This window comes from Lepidochelys olivacea, assembly GCF_965140295.1.
Source record: "Lepidochelys olivacea isolate rLepOli2 genome assembly, chromosome: 7".
NCBI lineage: Eukaryota > Metazoa > Chordata > Testudines > Cheloniidae > Lepidochelys > Lepidochelys olivacea.
The window spans coordinates 116,961,370-116,978,466 of NC_140417.1; the positions used below are offsets into that span (position 1 = coordinate 116,961,370).

General features: G+C 43.3%; 1 protein-coding gene across 1 annotated transcript in view; it reads right to left on the minus strand.

Annotated features, from left to right (window-relative positions):
• Window positions 1-5,902: 5,902 nt before the first annotated feature.
• RBM20 (RNA binding motif protein 20) overlaps window positions 5,903-17,097 on the minus strand; it is a 164,269-nt gene continuing 153,074 nt past the window's right edge. Inside the window, exons 12-14 of the mRNA XM_084634379.1 lie at window positions 15,645-15,764; window positions 14,413-14,534; window positions 5,903-10,029 (exon numbers count right to left, since the gene is read on the minus strand). Of these exons, the coding sequence (XP_084490505.1) occupies window positions 9,919-10,029; window positions 14,413-14,534; window positions 15,645-15,764 (353 nt within the window). The 3' untranslated portion in view covers window positions 5,903-9,918. The remainder of the gene's footprint in view (window positions 10,030-14,412; window positions 14,535-15,644; window positions 15,765-17,097) is intronic.

A 17,097-nucleotide genomic window follows, 5' to 3' on the forward strand; every position in this document is an offset into this window, starting at 1 on the left:
TGTCCTGGCAAAGCTCAGGACTCTCCTTTCCAACAGATGTTGGTAAGATTTGGTGACATTTTGAACAGGAGCTTAAATTTTTGGTGGGGGGGGGTAGCGTGTGGGGGGGAGAGGACAGGCTATAAGGGCCTGATCCAAAGCCGATTGAATTTAACATGAGTCTTTCCATGGATTTCCTTGGGCTTTGGATCAGGCCCTGAATAGGTTTTGCCGCGATAGGCTTCAACAGCTGAAATTCAGATGTTTGAGCAGAAGCAGCTCACAAATCAGAGGCCCTTCAGCACTGGAAGGAAGAGGATGCAGCATGAACAGTGTAAGTATAAAGAAAAGGAGTACTTGTGGCACCTTAGAGACTAACCAATTTATTAGAGCATAAGCTTTCGTGAGCTACAGCTCACTTCCTCAGATGCATATCATGGAAACTGCAGCAGGCTTTATATATACACAGAGAATATGAAACAATACCTCCTCCCACCCCACTGTCCTGCTGGTAATAGCTTATCTAAAGTGATCATCAGGTGGGCCATTTCCAGCACAAATCCAGGTTTTCTCACCCTCCACCCCCCCAACCTGGATTTGTGCTGGAAATGGCCCACCTGATGATCACTTTAGATAAGCTATTACCAGCAGGACAGTGGGGTGGGAGGAGGTATTGTTTCATATTCTCTGTGTATATATAAAGCCTGCTGCAGTTTCCATGATATGCATCTGAGGAAGTGAGCTGTAGCTCACGAAAGCTTATGCTCTAATAAATTGGTTAGTCTCTAAGGTGCCACAAGTACTCCTTTTCTTTTTGCGAATACAGACTAACACGGCTGTTACTCTGAAACCTGTCAGTGTAAGTATAGACAGCAGCGGAAACATCAGATGTGTCCGCTCATGTGTGGAAAATGGCCCTTAATAAGTGCCCTGCAGATCACTTTGACTTCTTGTGCTCCCAGAATGCACTTTTCTGTGCTGATCACAGCAGCAGCTCTTCTCAAGGCACTCAGATTAGACTTTAACTCTTTGCCTGGCAAATCTGGATTGTGCTGTCAACGGGCCAAATAAAGCCACGGAGACAAAGTACAGCTTCACCTCCTCACTTGTTTCAGTGCAAGTCACTTGCAGGCTTCTCAATCCACCACTGCTGCTTTCCTCAGTTAGGTGAGTGCAACCAGGTGCAAGTGGTGGGGAAAGTTGGAAGATTCCTACTGTAAGCAGGAGCATGTGGTGAAGGGCTGGAGATGAGGTACTGCACATGAATAGGTGTGCCCAATAGCTCTTCTGAAAATCAGAAACACCAAAGTAAAAGTCAGGACTAAATAAAGTCCTTAAACACCTTATTTTGGGGAGCAAAGGGACAGGAAAGAAGGACAGGCCTCTGTGGCCCTTGGCTTCATCACTGATCTGTGGCCAGCTTAATATCCAGTATATCCTCTCCCAGGGGCCCAAACCATGAACTGGATAATTAGTTAATATTTCCCATCTCTACTTCTCTGACTGATGTGAGTAGCTGGAAATAGACATTGGAATTGCCTGTTCAAGACAGTGCCGATCTCCTTAAACTGGAAGATAGGCCTGCATTTTGTTTGCTGTTTTTCATGCTATGTTCCATTGTACTTTCTCTTATACATGTCTAATTCCCTCTCTACCTCCAGCCATGCCTGCTTTGGGATGAGGTTTCCTTCTGGTTACCCCACTCCTTCTGCGGTCAGAAAGCACAGACACCAGTTCCTGGTGCCCTCTCCTTGTGCAGCCAGACAACAGCAGCCACAGTCCAGTCCAATGAGTTTGGCACTATGCTTGGGTTACCATATTTGAACATTTAAAAAAAGAGGACACTCCACGGGGGGGGTGGGGGGGTGGGGGAGGAAGGATTTGCTCACGCCCCCCCTCCCCTGGCCCCATCCCCATTCCAGTCTCTTCCCCGACGTCCCCACCCCAACTCTGCCCCCTCTCTGCCCCATTGGACCCCTTCCCCAAATCCCTGCCCTAGCCCCGCCTCCTCCCGTGAGCACGCCGCGTTCCCCCTCCTCCCCCCTCCCTCCCAGCCATGCGAAACAGCTGTTTCATGGTGCAAGCACTGGGAGCCAGGGGGAAAAAGTGGCACTCTCTCGAGTGATCAACATTCATTTTCTTTCTCGAATGATCAACATTCACTCTCTTTCTTGAACGATCAACTCTTCTTTGGGGAAAAATAATAATGGCAAAATCCCGGACATTTTTAGATATTTAAAAATTCCTCCTGGATGGCGATTTAAGAACCAAAAAGCCGGACATGTCTGGGAAAATATGGACGTATGGTAACCCTACACTATGCAGTGTATCTATGGGTACAGAACTGGGGGCCAGAGGGAGACCAGGCAGATTCAGAGGTTAGAAACTCAGCCAGTGCACGTTTCTTTCTTTTCCAACAGAGAGAGTGAATTGAGTCCTGGTGAGAGGCAGTAGACTGGCAAGCCCTCGAAGACTAAACGCCCTCTCCTTATCCACAAGGCAGTGCGTGTTTTCCACCCACCCACGCTGACCTGCCAACATGCCCAGAGGGGCTGGTTCCTGGGGCTGAGAGTATCTAGTGAATATTCCATCTACAGCTTGGGGGAGGCTGATTAGAACGTTTCAGCAATTATCTGGTTTCCTTATTTCCCGTCACAGGTGTGCAGAGCACCGTTTTGCAACACCCCGTGGTTCAAGGTGAAAGTTTGCTGCCATCAGGGTGTTGCTATCTGCCAAAGATAAACTGGAGCAGTCCAAACACCACCCAGCCAAGAAGAAAGCTGTAAACAAAGCATGCTTCCTGTGCCCTCTAAAGACACACAGGCACTGTTTGCAGATGGTGGAACAAAAGAGAGATGTGTTAAAACAAGTCGGAGGAAAGAAGGGGAGAGCTCTTCTAATTAGGAATCAAGGTCTCCAAGGCTTTGGGAGTAAATCAGTTAGATAAGCACCTTACCAATTAAAGGTCATGCTGTTGTTACTACAATCCCATCTAAAGGAAAACTGGCCCCAGAATGCTCCTGGCAATTATTTAAAGGTTTAATGAGATGAGCTTTGTAGAGATCCCGCATGCATGAAAAGCTTTTGAATGTGCTCACTACAGCCATGTCTACATACAAGTTTGCAGAAGTTTAGTTAAACCAATTTAGTTAAATGGGTGTAAACAGATGGGTAAAAACTAGCCATGAATAAATTTAGGCTGGAATTTAGAGGAAGGTTGCTAGCCATCAGAGGAATGAGAGTCTGGAACAGCCTCTGGATAGGAGTAGTGGAGGCAAGACTCCTAACTGGTTTTAACACAGACCTTGATAAATTTATGAATGGGAATATATGTCGGGGTTGCCTGTGACAGCAGTGGACTGGACTCAGTGACCCAGGAGGTCCTTTCCAGTCCTATATCCCTATCATGAAACTCTTATTTCAGTTAAAAGTCGCTTATTTCAGGTTGGCTAAAACTTGTTCCTAATGGATTTAAGGACAACCAAAATAAACCTGGTTTAAGCTGCAATAATAGTGTCCATACAGCTTTTTGCATCAGTATAATTCACTACAAATCACACCCTACATTAAACTAGAGCACTTCTGTGTGCAGACAAGCTCTAACATGAGCCTCTTTATACTGTGTACAGGGCCTTGTTTGTTCAGTTCAGCTCAGCTCCTTTCCCCTCCTAATCACCCACATACTCTGATAATGCAATTCCACTCCTTAGTGAGCCATTTATAGGGGAGAAAGCAGAGGAGGAGGAGGAAGACAGACAGGGAGAATGGTGGGGGAAGCTACCTCTCTTGGGTTAAGTTTCATAACCTATGAGTATTTTAGGGTGCCAGCTAATGTAAAATGTTTCATAATGGCTAGGAGTCAGATCCCTACTGGTGTGAATCAGAATAGCACCACTGAAGTCATGCAGCTTATGCCATGCCCAGTGGATAAGATCACCCATTTAAAGAAGAGGGGGCAAATCCTGGCCCGACAGACGTGAATGGATGCTTTGCCGTTCACTTCTATAGGGCTAGGATTTCGTCTGAGATTTTTTTTCACCTCTTAGGGCTGCACTACACTATTGCAGCTCCACCACTCCCAGCAATAGTGGCCAACTATTAGTTGTGGCCAAGTGGTCAGACATTTTCTGACCACTATGTCATCTAGTTCCACTGAGAGCAGCTGTAGACAGCACGAGAATGCCTGCACCCTGCCGACTTTATGGCTCCCGCCATTCTTATCACTGATGGGAATTTTCCTAAACAAATACTAATATACACAAGGCTTAAACTAAGACTATATCAGTATGTGACTCGTGGCATTGCAGACTGCTCCGGTTCCTGGGGCTGATTGAAGTACTTGGAAATATGCCACACCTATGCCGTGCATTTTGTATAAGAGGATCCCAAAGGATAATACACTGGGCCAGGGCGTTTGAGCATGCCCCCCTCTTGTAGCATGCCCCAATGACTGTAACACCTACTAGCTCTGAGCTAAAGAAAATGTATTTTAGCTCAGTTGGTAGAGGCCTGTGATTTTGGTCTTGAAGAACCTTGGGTCAATCCGTAATGACGACTGTAGGTTTTGCATCCGATGAAGTGAGCTGTAGCTCACGAAAGCTTATGCTCAAATAAATTGGTTAGTCTCTAAGGTGCCACAAGTACTCCTTTTCTTTTTGCGAATACAGACTAACACGGCTGCTACTCTGAAACCTGTAGGTTTTGTGTGAATGCAGCCATGGTTTACAAGCAGCTATAAAACTTATGCATATACTTATACATACACAGAGAGAAATACTTAACCCACAAAGCCACACCCGGCTGATTTCTCAGCCTGAACCTCCATGCTCCTGAATGACACAATGAAGAGCATCCTTGAGGTACTGTGTCTATTCAGTAATATTGGTATTATACACGTTTATGATGTCAGGATATATAGTTCCAAAGGATTTACACAGCATGCCTTTTAAGGTGTACTTATGTTCTACAAAGCTACTCCGGAACCAGGACAATGGGGTATTCCAGACATATTATCCACAAGAAATCTGGCTGCTACACAAAGTGAGTTTGTATTTCAAAAAGGCAAGCTGTATGCTCTGTACGTTGTCAACTTTTGCCACCATCACCCCAATCATACAGAATCTGCAATCACAACTTTGTGTAATAATTTACTGTACAGCAGGGGGCAAACCTGTCTCATCTTAGCTTCCCTCTTTTTGTCTTCTTCCTAGCCCACCCCGTTGTCCTGTTTTTTCCAAGTCAATTCTTTCAACAGCACAGAAAGTCTTATAGATTTCCCCACTGCTTTTGTCCTTACAGCTTTCTTTAACTATTTATAGTGATAATAGTAAAGAATGGTTACTTACCCTTAAACTAACTATGAGTCTTCATTGAGCATTTTTCCATGTGGATCCCATTTCTGGTGGGTGAGGTTACTCAGAGAGCGGGTTTCGTGAGAGAAGAGGGTGGGACCATGGGATTTAGGATAGAGCCTTGTGGAACCAATAGGGAAAATGGGAGAGGGGAGTATGATCAACCAAAGAGACACAGCAGGAGAGCCAGGGAGAAGACCATGTCATGAAAGCCGAGGAAGGAGATATCAAGCAGGCAAGTGTAATCAACACAGCAGATGGGACAAGAAGGATGTAGGTGGAGTAGATGCCTTGCAAATTGGCTAGAAAGAGATCAGAACAGTTTCAAAAAGTGTGGAAGAGAATCCAGGATGGAGGTGGAAGAGGGGCATTCAAAAGGCAACAGCTGTAGATAGCTCACTCAGTAAGGGTGGAGGTGAAGTGTAGGAAGAGAGATGGAGGGGCAGTAGATGGGTAAGGAACGGCATAATTACGAAGAACCAAATTCTGAGAGGCGCCAATCTCCCTACAAGTTATTGTGAAAACATTGGCACTACTACTAACCATTATTTATGCTCTAAAATTCTCTTTATTAAAATCCTTTTTAAGAAACACAATCTGAAACACTTTGCAATCAGTTGCACAGATCAGTTAATACTGGTGACACCACCTACATAACTCAACAAGTTCTAACAAATTCCCATTGTTTACAAGGCAAAACTTAAATTAACAAGATTCTATAAGCTCAATAAATAGTATGTCTGGTCCAGTTCAAGTATAATTAAACAAATCACAGCCTTAATAGAGAATAGAAAAACCCTGAATATAACCAGCTTGACACTAAGTTAGTGTTCAAGCCAATATTAAAATGTGTTAAGTCTTATGGGGCTAATGTTTAGATTTTTTTTTTTTTAATTTTTACCTTGAAGAAAGCAAGTTGCACTGTGACATTAAAGACTATTTGAGATCAGCAGATATAAAACATGTTCACTGTTCAGAAAGGCTGCAGCCTTTGTGAAATCTTTGGTTGAGACATGTTGAAATGATTCATAAATATCATGGAAGCTCTTCTTTAAATAATAATAAATAATTTTTGGCTAGACTTGAGACTGCCTGGCGCTATCCATATATTAATCAGAAATGTAAATTGTTGAAGAACTATGCTGACTAGAAAAATACTACAACTTAGATTTTAAATATAGCAAGTCAAAAGAGAAACAACACATTTTACAGCAGTTGAAAGAGGCAAATAGCTACCTGTACAGGTGTGTTGCCTCTCAGCAGAATAGGTATTGAATAGAGTGATGTCTTGGAGTTAAATGCCTGCCAGCACTGCTACTATGGGCTGTTTTGATGGAAAGACATTATATAGCCCAAATGTGTTGGGCTGAAAGTTGATTGCACAGACTGTTAGACTGAATGCTAAGACTTGGAGGTTCTTTTCAACTACTTTTGAATGTAGGGATTTTGCAGAATAAAATAAAATTCTCAGGACTACAGCTCTCTTTTTGGCCACATTCATGTGCTCTTTTGTCAGTAGTTAGTCCTTAGGGGCCTGATTTTCAAATCCCCTCTGAAAATGCCTGGATTTGATGTGCAAGCATCGTGAATGCCTTTCTGGAGGCTCTAAACATTTGGCCCTGCACCCCAAATACAGTAATTAGGCCAGAATAACCCCTTGGGTTCTGCCAGTGGAACCCAGATTTGCAGGCTATCAGAGGAGGAAACTCCACATGGAAAGGGTGCCCCCCATTTTTCAGGGGGGATTAGGACCAGCCAGCACAGGCAAGGAGATCCTGGCTGTCTGAGAGTTGTGCTGACTCAGCATGGCTCTTGGGCTGCCCGTCAAGCCCCCAGCCTTTGGAGCCCTGGCCGGAAACTGAAGCACTCTTCCTCAGGCAAGATCTCTGGGGTGGTGGCTGCAGGATACCACTACCAACCCACGACTCAGATGGATCCTGCACTGCTGATGCAACTAGCCCTGGGAGTACAAGGTGAAATATATATGGGGTGCAACACAGGAGTGAATCTGGGCCTTAGCGTTTAATATTTGGGGGGTAATAAGCTGAATCGCTCATGTAAGTCTGACAATGAGCCCATGGGCAAACACAGAAGCTAGTTTTAGTAGTTCTACTTCTTCTGACCAGAATGGTTTCGCTGTCACCTTCTACTTCCCCCATTTGTTTGCATCCACTTTTGTTTCTCACCTTGAACTTTGATTGTAAGCTCTTTGGGGTTTGGGAAAGTTTTTGTTACAGTGCTTTGAACAATGGGGCTGGAGCCTGTCGGTGATACTGCAATACAAATGAATAATAAATAATAATACTCCTCTTTATACTGGAGTTTGGCTGGAGGTAAGTTGCTAGAGGCGTGGGGATTTGGGGCACTATCAATCCTACCTCCCATCCACTTTTAGCAGAACTATGTGACATAAAAATCTACCACCACTCTGGTGAGTGCGCCAGGTCAGGAAGAGTCTGGGATATAAAAATCAGTTGCTTGCATCTGGGGTGATTTCTGCCCACCCCCCACATCGTATAAGGCAACGAGAGTAATTCTTCACATTCAGTCTATGCAGCACTGCCCTAACCACTATGCCTTGGACAGTAACTACATAATATTTACTTCCTTTTTCATGATTTATACCTTGCAATAATATTTTTGCCCAACAAATCTCATCAAAATGTAATAAGAAATCTTGTAGCAAGAAGAATTTGCTTTTCAAGATTTTTTTGTTTCAATTAAGTGAGGAATAAAAGCCAGGTTTTAAATAAAAGATGGGCCCAAGTCCTGTCACACCTGAAATCTGGTGAAGCTTAGATTTATGCCTAAATATTGTCTCTTCCTTTCTTTCTCTCTGATGCACCAAGCCCAAACCTGGAATCCACAGAATCCCTGAACTTTGGAGAAAAATGAATCCAAGATTTGCAGCTTGCACTCAACTCTGACTGACATAAATGGAATGCCTGCACCATCTAATTGAAAGGGAACTTGCCAAACAACAAAATGCAGCCAGGAGATATAGGATACTGAGCAGAAACAATTTTCAGGGAAAGAAGAATATGGCTGCTGGTGCAGGTGATATGGAACAGGTTTTTTGGAGGGAGCAGTTTTGGCAGATTGGCCATTTTGCATTATTTTGCTATTAATGTTATTAATATTAATGTTGCTCTCTGTGATGGATAAGCCATTCTGGGGGGAAATTATTTACTGTACACAAAGTCCTATTGCATTACGTAAAACATCTAATGCCAGATGTTTCAGTGGCCCTTAATATGGTCAATATCAGAGCTGGGCAAAGTATGGGGGTGGGGGGAAATCTGCAAATTCTCCATTTTTCATCCGAATTTCAAAAATTTTCCTACCACTTGCCTGGAGACATGGTTTGTGGTGCATTTTGTAAAAGCATAATCCCAGGATCAAATCTGGCAGCAGTTTTAGTACATATTCACTTTTGCTACACAAAGCCCATTGAAATTAACCAGAAATCTAAATAGTGCATTTCAATGGGACTTTGCATTACATTAAGCAACAACTCTGAGTATAAACAATGCCATATAATAATATTTATAGTGGCTGGTGCATCCTGTGTTCTCACTGCAGCATTCTGTGAACAGTTGTTACACTAGCCATAAAAATTCAGGGGAATGAATACAAAACCTGTTAAAACAACATTAAGAGTCTGGCTTATTTCCATAAAGACCAGGAAATTCAAGATTGCCAAGATTAGAAAAACATGTTTTACCCCCCCCCCCATGAGAATGGATAAAGAATTCTACAAGTTACATAAACTAAACGTGTAGCAGTTATAAATATTGTTGTGTGAATTTAATCTAAGACACAAAGTGGACACACTTTTAGAATTTTCCCAAGGAATATTTCCAAGCACAGAAATGACCAAAGAGAATCCAGCTCACAGGATATAAAGCACTGAAGAATGGAAGCAATTAACTTTCAGCCTGAACTGTTCTGCCTGTATTGGATTTCAATTGTATGCTCCTAGAGATAGGGACTGTGACTTCTTCTATCTTTGTACAACATCGAGTACACGGACAACCCTCGAAAATTAAAAAACGATGATGATGATCATCATCATCAAGCTCTCGGTGCACATAGCCTGTTGCCACTGGGGTTTACCTTATGCCATTTAACAGTTAGTAGTAGCACAATGGCTTTAGGTCTCTTAAACAAGGCCTATTGTTCACTATACTAATGAGTGAAGTGACTTAAAATATATTAATGTTAAAAGCTTAATTCTGGACATCTCCTTTCAGATCATTTCCACTGGAGGATGCTAAATTCTTCTAAATACTCAGCCCGACCTACTGTGTGGCATCTGAGAACCCCTGAGAATTCTGAGTTAGTATAGGAAGCCGCTCCCAACACACAGAGTCTGAGAAAGAATAGCTGCAGATACGCCAGCACGGCTTCCCCATGGGAAACTATTCAGGCATTATGGTTTTTAATGACCCCTGGGTATAGATGCATGGAACATGCTGTTTATTGTGCTTTCCTTCCTCCTGCACAGTGCAAACTGATCACCACATCATGTAGATCAACAATGAAATGTCAGCATTCACTCATTTACAACTCTTCTAGTTCAGTGACATCATAGCTTTTTCTTCTCAAAGTGGGGAACAATCCCGGCATCGTCCTGTGGCAGAGTGCTGTCTTCTTTGTTCATTTTCAGACTCTCTTCTGCAAGTTGGGATAGATACTTCTGTGACCAAAGGAAAACCAGAGTTGGCATTAGCAAGGTTGATAATACTCAGCACAGAGTGCTTTATAGCTTCAAAGCAGTCACTGGCCCTCAACAACCCTGGGAGGTAGAACCCACAGACAGTCTGTCTACACTAAGGAAATGTAAACTGGTGTATCTGTATTAATGTAGATCCCCTACAGCAAATTCCCTTAATGCTGACAAGGCCAGGGAGGTTAAGTGACTTGCTCAATGCCACCCAGGAAGTCAGTGGCAGACCCAGGAGGACTACAGTTCAGGATATCCTGGCTTCCAGTCCCATGCTCAATCTACTAGATCTTTTCTCCTGGCAAATAGAAGCTGATTGCTCGATTCTGATCTCACATTGGGGTAAATCAGCAGTAATGCCACAGAAGTGAACAGAATTACACTGGTATCGAAGTGGTGTGATTGAGAGCAGACGCCGTTCCTGAGATATGATTTAAAACATACATTACATTTGCAAAGCATCTGACTTAGATACATACCTTTTGATGTATATAAATCTATGTATTTTAAGTGGAAGGAAAAGTGAAGCCAACAATCATCACTGATAGAATTTAACAATCTGGCTGGAGTATTTGCCTGTACGGAGTTGTTTTATTATGATGGTGTTCAAGTGCCCTAAATATCAACAGTATAGTGCGATCCCAAAATCTATTAGCAGCCAGTAAAGCTGCTGGCAATACCTTTGGGTGGCAGAGGTGCACACAAAATGGAAGGTGGAATGACATGGGCATGAGAGTGGCATGCACAAATTTTATACTCAGATTCAACCAAGGTGAATGGCATGAGGGGCAGAAGGGAACAAAAATTCCTCCTCACAAGTAAATTTGGTCAGAATCATGGGAGATATCTCTATAATCACACAGATGGAGTCTTATTAAAGATTTATGTATATATATAAAATCACACTTGTGTGCATGAGTAACTGATCTGAGTGTTATTAGAGACCATAAATCCAACAAATGGAAAAATGTTCCTCTCTGTGAAGCCTGGCCACGCAAATGCCAATTACTCAAACTTTTGAAACATAGTCTGACGGTGCTAATGAATATGTACAGCTGCGATGAGAAATCACACACATCTCTAGCTACGAACAACTGCTCTGGTCCAGGACTGGTCATTTAAAAACACAGCTCCAGGGGGGGGAACAGAATCCTCATGGCAACTCTGCAGCAGGCACATCATCATCAGCTCTGTGTCTCTCCTTTCGGTGGTGCTTGTGTGTTGCACTATCTATACCAGGGGTAGGCGAACTTTTTGGGCCGAGGGCCACATCTGGGTGGGGAAATTGTCTGCAGGGCCGGGGCAGGGGTGCGGTGTGCGGGAACGGGCTCAGGGCAAGGGACTGGGGCAGAGGAGGGGTTCGGGGTGTATGAGGGGGCTCAGGGAATAGGGTTGGGGTGCAGGATGGGTGCGGAGTGCAGAAGGGAGCTCAGGGCAGGGGTGCAGACTGCGGGAGGAAGCTCAGGGCAGGGAATGGGGTGCAGGAGGGGTGCAGGGTGCAACAGGGGGCTCAGGGCAGGGAGTTGGGGGGCGGGATGCAGGAGGGGTTCGGGCTCCGGGGTGGCAGCGGCGTGCACGGGGGCCAGGGCAGGCTCCCTGCATGCCTGCCCTGGCCCCATGCAGTGCCGCTCCGGGAAGCAGCCAGCACCACATCCCTGCCGCTCACATGGGGGTGTGTGGAGAGGGGTGAGGCATGGAGAAGGTGGAGAGGAGCGAGCGGGGGAGGGGGAAGGGGAGCAGAGGAGTGATTGGGGGTGGAGATTCAGGGCGAAGAGGCCATGTGGGGGCGGGGCCTTGTGGAGTGCCCACAGTCCAGGCGACGGGGCCTCTTCTGAGCATGGGCCCGGCCCTATTGTAAACCCAGTACTGACCATGTGGCCTTCATTTTCTAGAGAAAGGGCAAAAAAACTCTTTATGTTTCATGTGTGCAGCTTAGCAGGAGGTGACTCAAAACTATTCTTCAGCTTTCAGAGGCAACCTTCCCCCTACTTTTTTTTTTTGAGGGGAAGGGGCAGTGGCTGGTCCATTTTTAAACCCCAAACTTGGCCTGCCAAGATCGTTCGAGCTGCTCTTAGATTGTATACCATGATGATTGCCACTGCTGTAAATTTTGAATAGAGAGGTGTGGCCTGAGGAAACGCCGCACACAACACATTGTCTTGATCTAACTGGACAAAATTCCACATGGCTGCAGGCAAGAGTAAATACTACAACAGCCTTTGGACGGACATGGAATTCATTAAGGTCGGTTTAATTTATCTTTAAAACCATAAACTACATTTAATTACTAGCACACATAGATGGAACATATAACCCAATGCTGATTTTTTTAAACTAATGCCTACCCAACGATGGTTGAAATTTTCAAAGCTGACTCTGGGTTTTGCCACACCCCCTTGCTGATTTCAATACCGCCTCATACACCTAAAGCCCTTCTCAGCTTTGAAAATCTCAATCTAAAACCCCAGCTGCTATTTATCACAGAACTGCAGCAAGAGGGAGAAGATACTTTTTTGGTTTAAATAGAAATTCATTACAAAACCTGTCTAGAAGGCAGTCAGGCATTACAATGGATTCCATAAAACCTCTCGACATTTATATGTAAACCAGAATGAAAGTGGCTTCGAAAACTGTGTGGCATTAATCTAATTCAGCGGTTTTCAAATTTCATCGCATGTGGACCCCCTTCTGACCACAGAAATTACTACACGACCCCAGGAGAGGGGACCGAAGCCTGAGCCCTCCTGAGCCTGGCAGAGGGACCCAAGAGAAGCCCAAGGATGGGGAGGCCTGTCATCTGAGCCCCACCGCCCAGGACTGAAGCCGAAGCGTGAGCCCTGCTGCCCAACGCTGAAGCCCTCGGGCTTCAGCTTTGGCCCCAGGTGGTGGGGCTTGGGCTTCATCCCTGGCCCCCAGCAAGTCTCATGCTGGCCCTGGTGACCCCATTAAAACAGGCTCACAACCCACTTTGCGGTCCTGACCCACAGTTTGAGAACAACTAATCTAATCTAAAGTTCAATCAATCTATCTGCTTTATTTACTTATTCAGCCCCCATCACTGTAATCTTTAATGTGTTTAATGTGAGGGGGAGCAGTGTACACACTATGCTATTATTTTCAGTTGGGGAACTGAGACACAGAAAGGCTAAGTGACTTGCCCAAGGTCACACAGGAAGTTGGTACCAAAGCAGGTATGCTAGTGCCCTAGACCATCCTTCTTCTATATCCACTTACCTCAATCCTTAATCACTAACCCCTGGACCAACCTGTCCTCCCTCTCTAATCACAGTTTAACAAGCAGACTGGGCCTTTTCTGTGAGTGATCTTCAACACTGGAACTTGATTACCCCCCTTGGTGGGCCTGAATATGTTCCAGACAAGCCTCACAGCCCCATCTTTTCTTCCAGGTACTTGGGGTGGGGGTGCACCAAGCGGGGGGGGGGGAGGGGGTGAAGAATGCACAAAGGTATGGTTAATATTGATGCTGTTATGAACAGAGATTGCTGATATTCTCAGGTTGATATCTAAAAAGTGACCAAGGTAGGGTTGGGTTTAGTTTATTTTTGGATATGCCAATGATCTAAGTGTGATATTGTCTACTGTATGCTTTTATATTTGGAAAAATACCCAGAGCAATGGGTTGGGATTTAAAAGTAAATCTAAATAAATACATAGGACATGGCATTCTTCTTCATTGCCTTCTAGCAATTGTTATGTAGCATTGCACAGCACTGTTGGACAGCTGCCATGTTCCACAGCGGAGATGGCTGCATTTCAGTGGCATATGAAGCCATCCTCAGATCATTTCTGTATCATACACATAATGCTTTGAAATTCCACAAGTTGAAACTTACCATGGAAACTTAAGTTGGCACAGAAATAAAATTATACACATTCTGAAAGAGTAACAAATTTAGCTGCCATGAAATTAAGAAATCAGTAATGGTGGCAGGCTCTGTGCTATCTGTTCCAGAAAGAACTGCCAATGTGCTTCAGTCCTGACCTGAAAACACCCCTACTGTTCCCTAATTTTGGGACTCTTAAGAGGAGAGACTCAACTGGGCCAAATTGTGTGCTAGTATTTTTGTGATGTGGACTTCTCACCTCATTTCATTTGTGAGCCATGATTTGAGCACAGGGATCCAGAGGTGATAGGCTAGTGTGTTGGCCAGCAGCACCGCACAAACCATTTCATTTCTATACATTTGTCAGCTTAAAAGATTTTAAACTGTCCATTTCCATGCCACTGAATTCTGTGCGCACCATGGATGTCCGTTTTATAGCACCAGAAAGTTTTACTCAGTCTGATCCATTAATTAGTAGAAGCAGGACTAACACTAATTACACATGTTTTACCTGAAGATTTTTGTAGTGAACAGTACTTCTGCAGTGGCTCGTCTTAGCTGTCTCTTCATTCGTGTAGAAGAGTCCACAAAGCTTGCAGTAAAACCCAGTTCTGGGCACCACAAATTCCACACCTACCAAACGATTTTGAATCACATTAACATGACAAATGTTGCCTGATAAAAACAGGTTTACTTTCAAAGAGAAAAAATATAATTTAGCTAAATGATAAAGATACAAAGGCTAATCCCAGATCTACTACTTTCAAGTTCTCATGAAAGGACATCAAATTCTGTAACACTGACGAATGACGGCGAAAAATGACAATTTAAAATGTGTACTGCAAATACACACTGTATACATTCTCTTAGGTATTATATGTATTTATACATTCTCAGATAATATATGCATGTATATTTATTGAGAATACATGATCGTATAGCACAAAGGGTTGGGATAGCCACAGAACTTACTTAGGGTAAAAGTCACAACTGAGTTATATAGGTCATTCCTAGCAAGTGCCAATAATATCCTTATATTAGATCACACCACAGTGTATTCTGTATGGTTTCAGAGTAACAGCCATGTTAGTCTGTATTCGCAAAAAGAAAAGGAGGACTTGTGGCACCTTAGAGACTAACCAATTTATTTGAGCATAAGCTTTCGATGAAGTGAGCTGTAGCTCACGAAAGCTTATGCTCAAATAAATTGGTTAGTCTCTAAGGTGCCACGAGTACACCTTTTCTTTTTGTGTATTCTGTATGTTCATGATCTATGGTTGTGAAGTGTAATCAATCCATTCAGGGGCTAAATCACTCTAATATTTCACGTCGCATGCTTGGAAGCTCCTTACTATACAGAGAACTCACTTGAGACATCTCTCTGCCCTCAGGATTTCCTTGGCACTGAGCAATGCTGCTACCAAAACCCAGATAATTTGTTTATGAATGTGTCAGTCCCCCTATGTTTTAGATCTTGGAATCCAATGGCAGATATTTCAGCTGTTCAGTGTCATTAACGAATGCATAGTCAATTTATCTGGAATAATAATAAATAATCTGAAATAAAAATCTCAGTTCTTTCAACATTTAACCATGTGTTATTTACTGTTTCTTTTGATTCTCCTTGCATTCGTTTTGAGAAACAAATACAATAAGTAGCCTTAAAGTGACACCTTTTGTACAGTCAAGGTATTGCAATGGACAGTGTCTCATGCAGAGAGAGACCTAAATGTTTAGACATACCTAGAGGAATGCTAAGTTCAGTGAAAACATCCTCTTGTTCCCAGGATGGTGAAGAATGGGTTCTTTTAGATTTCACCTCTGATAATTCAGGAGATTTCATTTCCAGGTACCTAGAATTTACTTAACAAAGGAATAAAACAGTTGAATGAAAACAGTTTAATGAAGTACGACAACTTCTATAATCCCCTTTCAAACTTTTTCTGAATGAGGCCAGAAGTTAAACATGACCTGGAAATGGAATATTTCTACCCAATCTGGATGTCTAATACCGTACAGCTGACAATAGCTAACCAATAAAAAACACCACACATGAACTAAATTTTCTTCTAGAGACAGGTTTCAGAGTAACAGCCGTGTTAGTCTGTATTCGCAAAAAGAGAAGGAGTACTTGTGGCACCTTAGAGACTAACCAATTTATTTGAGCATGAGCTTTCGTGAGCTACAGCTCACACTCCTTCTCTTTCTTCTAGAGACAATTTCATGTTCATTACTGCTCTTCTGTTTATATTTTAAACTTTTCCATTTTGGAAATTGACCACTTTTATTAGAGAGAGTGTGTTAAAACTGGAGCTGTGCTTTACGCATGACTCAGTATTACAGGACACTGACAAACACTATTATTCTGTATGTAGATGTTAAATCTGTGCAGGCAGCAGACTTAATGCATGGGAAATATTGTGTTGATTTATTGGGAGGGATTAAGGCTGGTAAGAAAGGTATCCTTCCTCCCCGTTCCAGACATGTGAATTGCTTATATATTATAGATAAAGTACAGAGCCATTCAAGATCCCAGATCACTACAGCATTACAACAGAGGTGCAGGATTAAGAATAAAGGGCTTGATTCAGATTCTGCAGTTCTTCCAGACACTGCTGTCCTTACTCAGATCTTTTTCCTGACAGTTAAAAGTTTTTAATAGGCAGGTATGATTAATCTTACCCTCTTAAAATATTTTCTGGCTTTGTGTTACCATGTGCCTTGCCACATCAGGTTATATTAGAGGGAATGTATAAGAAATAACAGTACTTGGTTAGTACCCACCCAAGTCCCCACACAAAGTCACGTGCTTGGATGAACAAGGACAGAGAAATAACAACCTACAAACTATTTTCATCTTTTTGCACGGTGGGTAAGAAACACCCATCCTGAGTTTCTTATATGGGTGGGAGCTAGACATATATAAAAGATCCCTCTGTTATTTGTTGACCTGCAGGAACTGTAGTTCTTCTCATTGACAATTCAAAGTACTTAGCAGGGGGCTGCAAGAGTTCAGCTCAACTCACGTGAACCCAGATGTGACTGTTACAGCTGATTATTGCAAGTTGCTTATCGTATTTCCTTTACACCATTTGACTAAAAGCCTTTAAAGGATTAACATGGCTCTCATGGCAGCCGGGCTCTTTTACTGAGCTGCTCCTAGGACAATCTTGACACTATTACCAACATTTATTCT